Source organism: Brassica oleracea, chromosome C4, assembly GCF_000695525.1.
Source record: "Brassica oleracea var. oleracea cultivar TO1000 chromosome C4, BOL, whole genome shotgun sequence".
In the NCBI taxonomy this organism is placed as follows: Eukaryota; Viridiplantae; Streptophyta; class Magnoliopsida; order Brassicales; family Brassicaceae; genus Brassica; species Brassica oleracea.
The window spans coordinates 37710562-37718258 of record NC_027751.1 but is presented as its reverse complement, the minus strand read 5'-3'; the positions used below and the strand labels follow the sequence as shown (position 1 = coordinate 37718258).

The following is a 7697-nucleotide window of genomic DNA, read 5'->3' as shown; positions in this document are numbered from 1 at the left end:
ATGTATTAAAGATTGCTACATCCTACTATCTTGCAGATATGTACACTAAATTATTAACGATTGGCAAGTTTAAAGAAACACTAAACTTGCCAAGGAGGATAGTGAGCTTGATAAAGCTCAAAGATATGAAGCTGAGAGGTTTTCTCAGGAAGATATGAAGTTGGAGAGTGTTCTGAGGAAGATATGAAGTTTTCTTAGAAGATTTAAAGCTGAGTAGGAGTTACTCATGAGTCCTAAAAAAGTGAGGATCATTAGAACAAGTTGCTGATAAAGAACAAGGTGGAGAACTGAAGGATTATGTTCTAAATCAGCTATTATATGGTGGTTGGGAGTAACTAAGAAGAATTGGAAGCCAATTTAGTTTATGTTCTTATATTCTTGTTGAGTCATAGATATTCATAGAGAATAGAGCTGAGGGAATGTCAAGTGAGAGATAAACCATTGTAGGGTGAGACTCTAACTTGAGCTAAAGAGGTCCTGTGGAGTTGCTGATGTATCTCAACTCTGGTGAATAGCTGCTTTTCACATTGAGCAGTGAGGCGAACATCGGGTGAATATTTCTCATGTATTGGTGTTGATCGATAGAGAAAAAAAAAGTTGTTTTTTTATAACATTTTTTGCGTTTGGAGAGAGAGATCTGTACAATTATGAAGCAGTCTTAGTTTGTATGCATCGATCTAAGAAAGAAGGATTCCCTTTAATTATCTATTTGAATGACTACTTTTCATAATATCTTTGTGAAGGTTATTTTTTTTAATACAATTTTATATTTATTATTTTATTACAATATAAATACGATAAGAATGAGACTAAATTCTAGAAAATAATCTCATTACTGTTTGTGGCATACACTCATGGCTGGTACCTTTCCTCTAGTAGTAAAAGTCCACGATAATACTTAAAGCTACAAGAATAGCATACAAATAACTTTATGGACTCTTCCTTATCAATTAGAACCAAATCATCCATACATCTGGTCTTACAAACGTAACAAATCGGCCGAGAAAGACGAGTGTTAAGAACGAAAGTTATTTGCCTCAGGTCATCCATTGTTGAATTGCATCCAGGCCTTGAAAGTATTAGATTTTGAAATACACATGTAGTATGAAGAGTGGAGCCACAATCATTGCATTTGTAAAACCAACTATTTAAATTTATTAACTCTTCGCATATCCCGCACCAATATGTAGAACTCTCATTTTTCTTACCGTACTGTAAGGAAAGAGGATGGTCATCGTATATGTGTCTAACTAATGTGGGTAGCGTAACGCATTTAAAGCATAAATATAACCCGCCACAATCATCATTACGCTTGCAATGTAGTAAAAAACGCCAACCACTCAAGTCACAACCTTCACATCTCACGTCTTTTTGATCGTTATCATAAAATACCAACTTATGTGGATGGCTTTCATGTTTTAGTGGGAGAGGAACTGAAGCACATCGCACATCGATACTAATTGTGTTCTCACTATTAGAATACGAGAAACCGTTACAATAACGGTGACAGACGTAACAGAAAAAATGGTTTATGCTTTTGGGGGACAAAATCAGTTTCTCATAGATAAGAAAGAACCATTTACTACGAGGGAGGTTAGCACATGTATCATGGAGTATGAAATCACATTGTGTGCATTTGTAGCACAATTTAGAGTATAGAGGAAGGGTGCATGCAAAACAATGTTTACCTTCCTCATGTGGCAAGATAACTTCCCCGTGCCTTAGTGATGATACTGAAAGCTTCATCAGATTGTGCTCATGGTTAAAATGTATGATCAGATTTTGATCTATTACTTCTAAGGGCTTGCTTTCTTCTTCTTCAGGTATTCCTTCAAGCTCCTTCTCATCCCAAAACATCGGATCTGTTGCACATTTCGAATGAAAAACAGAAGAGCAAGTCAAGCAAGAATATGCTCCACAATCTACATTAACAGGCTCATCACACACCCCACAAATGAACTTCCCCAGACCAAGAGAGAAAACATGAGAGATACGGTGGTCGTGATGATTGATGCATATAACACGTGGTAAGAAGATGCACGATCTATGGATGATGAAACAACATTGATGACAAATATACGGATAGCCTGTACTGCACAACCCACACGCATCACAAGTGAAGGAGATCTTCATCAATATTTGGTGTAGTGTATGCTCGTGGGTCTTATATCGATGAATCGTCAGTGGTTTTCTCGCACAAGGGATACATATACGGAAAGAACATCGTGAACACTGATAAAAGTTTTTCTTGGAAAATCTGGTGTCACATAGACAACACGAGAAATTCATGTCGCATGGCCTGAGCTGGAGAGGATGTTTATGACGAGAAGGAATATTGATGTTCATGCATTCCGCATGCACATAAAAATCGCAGAAATCACACTTGTACCCTTGCTTGTTGCCATGGTAATTTTTGTAGCATGCACGGCATTTTGATGATATTTTTGTAGATTTAAGAAGAAAAGAATCGTGATATGCGCATAGGTTTAGATCCATTTTATGGATTTGGATGGTTGCTATGCTGGAACTCTCTTCTTTTTCAGGAGATTTATTGTATGTTAAAGAAAAAAATTGGAATAAGAAATGAGTTATTTTGTTACATAATAATACATCTATTGGATAATAGATTTTATAGTTTAACTTGTCTTCAACTGGTACAACTAATTACCTACTTGATACTCAAAAGTAACGTATAATAACCTTACGTAAAGAGAATGCAGCCCATTTGCCTATTAAGTGACACCTTACGGAGATTCTTATTCTTTTGCTCTTATATTTAGATTAAAGCTAATGTCAAAAACTAGAATTCAAATCATCCCTTATATATTAAAAATATATATATTATAGCATTTTACCTATGACACATGTCATCACTGAAATGATTTTTAGAAATTACTAAAATGATATTTAAGTTGGTTCATCTAAACTTATATTATATTTTTTGTTAAACTAATCATAAAAATTACAAAATTACCTAATATGATTAAAATATATATTGCAATTAATGTTTTTGAATAATAAAGATTTGGTATCACTTTTTAATATCATTTATCATTTTTGTTTAATTTTATATTATTAAAATAAATTAAACAATCATATTTACCATATAATAAAATTTATATTTTTTCGTATATGTTATATTTTGAATTTTTAAAAACGACTTTAAATTAATAAAATTGTTAAAAGTCTCACATTTAAGAATTTGTGATCAAAGGTTTTAATTTTGATTATAACAAGATACAAATGATCATAGAAATATATGAATAGAAATTCTCATTTAATAGGTATTCATACAAAAATTATATATATTAATATTGTTTAAATTAAATTATAGACCATATAGAAATAAATATTTTAGTACTTAAATTTGCATTGAACAAGTATTGAGAAATAAATATTTTAATTTTGAAATTTACATTGAATTTTTAAATATGATTATAAATTACTAAAATGATTAAAAAAAATCCACACTGACATTTTTGTTTTCAGCAGTTTAAAATATTTGTTAAAAAAATTACAAATGATCATAAAATCATATAAATTCAAAATCTTATTTAATAGATAACAATATTAAAAAAGTATACTATATATTAACGTTAATATAATTTAAATTTAACTATATACCATAAAATAGGTAAATATGATTGTTTGAATTAATTTATCATAAGAGATTATAAATAAAAAGTGAGATTATTTTGATTTATGGTTCGTGCCAATTTAATTATATATGTAATAGTTACTTACTTCTCAATAATTCAATATATACTTATTATTTTTATTTTATAATATGTAAAAATGAAAAATAAATAATACTGTATGTAAAAGATTTGTATATCGAATGCTTTAACCTATTGTATATATATATTATACACGATATCGAATAGTGATAAATTAATTATGGCACTTAGCAGTTTAGCACTACACAAAACATTCGTATTAAATTGTTGACAATTTTTTAATAGTTTTTATATTATAAAATTACCCACGATAAAACATTAATGCAAATGAATTTTTCATAAGTATTAATTCGTTAAATAACTTTCTCTAGTAAACTAGGATAAGACATGCACCTTGCGTAAGGTGAGTTTATTTGTATATATTATTGACAATTTTTTTTATATATTTGATCATTTTATTTATATATATACAATGTTTTTTTGTTGTTATTATATAATTTCTTTCCAATGAACCGGATCAATTTTTATTAAAATTGTGGAACTAAACTATAATTAATATATCATGGGTTAACCGGATTGAATATTAAATAAATTATGACACAAAAACCTTATTTTTTTTCCACCGGACACATTCTTGAAAAAAGCGAACAATATTGTTTCCACAGTTGAATTATTTTGACATTTATCTTTTATATAGTTTTGAAAGCTTTCAGATCAACCATTGAATTGATATATGTCATTTTAATGCTTTTAATCGTATGTTTAAGGAAAACTTACATTTTTGTAATTTAAAGTTGTTTTAAAAAATTCAAAATATAACATATAAGGTTTTCTCATTTTTGTAATTTAAAGTCGTTTAAAAAAATTAAAATATAATATATAAGGTTTCTTCATTTTTTTTGTAATTTAAAGTCATTTTAAAAAATTCAAAATATAACATATAAGAAAAAATCTAATTTTTTTATTATATGGTTAATATGAGTGTTTAATTTTTTTAATAATATAAAATTAAAAAAAAAATGAAAAGTGAAAAAATTGTTATCAAATTTTTAATATTCATAGTCATTAACTGTCATATATATGTTAATCATATTAGGTAATTCCGTAGCTTTTATTTAAGCAAAGAATGCACGCTTCTTATATTTTAGGTTAATATAATGTTCCCTAATAATTGGATTTGGACTAACATTTTTTCAATTGATTCTTAAGCTGCCACGTAAGCTAAATTGTCATCTTAATTAAATAACACCTGAGTAGAGTGTCTTTTTAATTATTACAAACTTAAGGTTACATCTTCTTAAAATGATCCCATAATATATAGGGAATACTTGTAACTATGGTTTAGAACAATTCTATAGGGATAATTTCTATCTGCTATAAGGCCTGCTAGGTATTTGATAGTAGAAGCAAATGAGTTTAATTAACCTGGAAAAAAGAAAAGTAAATCCTTTGCGTATTGCTGCACAAAGAGGAATGATACTAAGATCGACCCTTAACGCAAAGTTTTCAAATAGTATTTCACCCACTCCTTCCCCCCCCCCCCAAAAAAAAAAGAAAAAGAAAAAGATGTTTAGGATAGTTCGTGAGTGATGTTACTAGTTGACTTTGTTTCTCTCGTACCAGGTAAATATAATACAAATGCAAAAGAAAACAATCTAAAACTTCTTTCATAAGTATAAACACCAAAACTCTTTTAAAATGGATTCTCACATGTTTCCACATAATCACTCTTCCATGGCTTAATTTTGTACAGATTTGTTTTTGGAGACCAAAACTTTCATCTTCTCCAAATCTTGTTGGTGAGAACTTGGTTAATTAATGTTCTGGTCTATCTCATCAACTTCATGATACACTAAATTAGCATTATTGCCCCACAATCAGCCCATACAAATCCAAAGGTAGGGCTGGTCAACCGAGGTCCTAATCGGGTTTCGGTTCGGGTTCATTCGAGTTCGAATTTTCGGGTTAATAAATTTTAGTTCCATTCGGATATTATAAAAATTAGGTCAGATTTGGTCGGATTTAGTTACATGCCCAAGATCCGATTGAACCCGAAATAGTTTCGGGTTCGGATATTAATCGGGTTATCGGTTCCAGAAATATTGGTTTGTACTTGATTAAACTCAATATATTTTCAATAATTTCAATAAATTTGTTTACATGGCTTCCTCAAACATTATTGTTTTCCTTCAAAATAACTTTGGGAGACTCGTCTATCAACCATACGAGACTCTTCTTTAAACTATACATAACAACATCAGATATAGCATGACAAACCAAAGCCTTGTACGAACGAGAATCATACATAATAAAACGTAAACAAATTAAAATTAACAACTAGCAACTATATAAACTTAGGAAACATTATTAAAACTTTTTTTTAAAACATTGTTTAAATTTGAGAAGCAAAATTATTTATAATTGAATTTTAAATGTAATTGTCAAAATATAAAACACTAATTATTAACCAAATACCAAAAGTATATTTTTAACTAAGTATTTGAGTTAATTATTCATGTAATAGATGATTATTTTTGATGTTTAATAATATCTTAGTGTATTATGGATACATACTAGGAATCGAGATCATATTTTGGTACGAATTATTTTTTGGAATTTCCAATTTTTAGAGTTATATCGGATATCCATTAAGTTTCGGGTTGATAAAACCCATAATCCGGAATACCATAAACAAGATCTATTCGATATTTATTTCAGGTTAGGATTGACTTTAATTCTTTTTTATCAGGTTGGAGTTTTCGGGTTTAGTTTATTTGCCCAACCATAGGTAGAATCCACCCAGAAGCTAGCTTGCAAATTAGCATTATTGCCCCACAATCAGCCCATACAAATCCCGATGGTACTCCTCTACACCACAGTCGCCGCGCTTACTCTCTCTCCTACTCCAAGAGGAAGGCAGACTTACAAGCTATGCTCTGGGCTGTGGAATCTCTGTGCAACATGAAACAGAGGAATGTCCAGACTGAAACTCTTTTGCACCCTGATCGCTTCCCTGAAGTTCAGCACATAGTGGAGAGCATTAATAACCTACTTCCTCAGCTGGCTTCTTGGTCTCTGTATCATGTTTCAGCTTCAAAAAATAAAGTGGCTGTGGCTATTGCTAATAGTGTGATATCTGAGCTTCGGACCCAATCCTATGTTGCAAGAGGAGGTCTGCTTTGGCTTCGTGATCTTATCCTGCAAGAAGCTCTGGTGGGTTAACTTGGCTCCAATCTCGACAGGCCTTGACGAGTCTTGGACAATTACTCTGTTTTTGTCTTTTCTGATACCTACTGGGTATTCTCTGTTATATTTTTAGTTTCTTTACTTGTTAAAAAAAAAATGTGTACAGCATCTTTTGAACTTCTGATCTTATCAATCTTCTTAATGGCCTTGAGAGTATCCTCTGTAACGTTCCTATCATATCTCTCAGGTCTGTTTCTCTTCTCAAACTCAACTGTTTTTCTTTTTTTTTTTTTTGTGTGGAAAGGAAACAGTGACGAAACACACAAAAAAAAAAAAGACAAGCTTGGTAGTGAGAGGCTTATCTATAGGTTTATTTTATTGAAAGAGTTTTGTGATCAAAATAATATTTTTAACTACCTGACTCATGTCCTTTCCGAGTGCTTTAGTATTGCGTACAGAGATCTGTATGTTGAAAAGGTGTTGCGTGCATACAAGATTGAAAAATGCAAGTCTGTAAGTACATTTCAAGCTGCAAAGTAGCTACTACAGATGTTCTTAAAGAAGAAGAAAACTGAAGCTCATCATTGTCTTTTTTTTCATGGCGTATTGTGTGAGAAGAGGCGCATCTTATGTCGGGTAAGTCTCTAGGGTTTTCTCAATTAGTCATAAGAGGAGACTTTGTGCTAGGTTGATGGATAGAGAACTAGAACAAATTGTATGAGAGAGAGATATAGAGACGTAGGGCCAAGTGAAAGGCTTGAACTCTGTTAAATCTCTTGTGTTCTTTACTTTCTTGCATCTAACTTAACATATATACAAGGGAATGAGTGAACA

The 7697-nt window shown here is 30.8% G+C and overlaps 1 protein-coding gene across 1 annotated transcript; it reads right to left on the bottom strand.

Moving 5' to 3' along the window:
- Window positions 1-783: 783 nt before the first annotated feature.
- LOC106341465 lies at window positions 784-2242 on the bottom strand. Its single transcript, XM_013780235.1, has 2 exons — window positions 1948-2242; window positions 784-1862 (listed from the first exon to the last, which is right to left on the bottom strand). Exons 1-2 carry the CDS (start codon window positions 2015-2017, stop codon window positions 853-855), a joined length of 1080 nt encoding a protein of 359 aa, XP_013635689.1. The 5' UTR covers window positions 2018-2242; the 3' UTR covers window positions 784-852.
- Between the last annotated feature and the right edge of the window lie 5455 nt (window positions 2243-7697).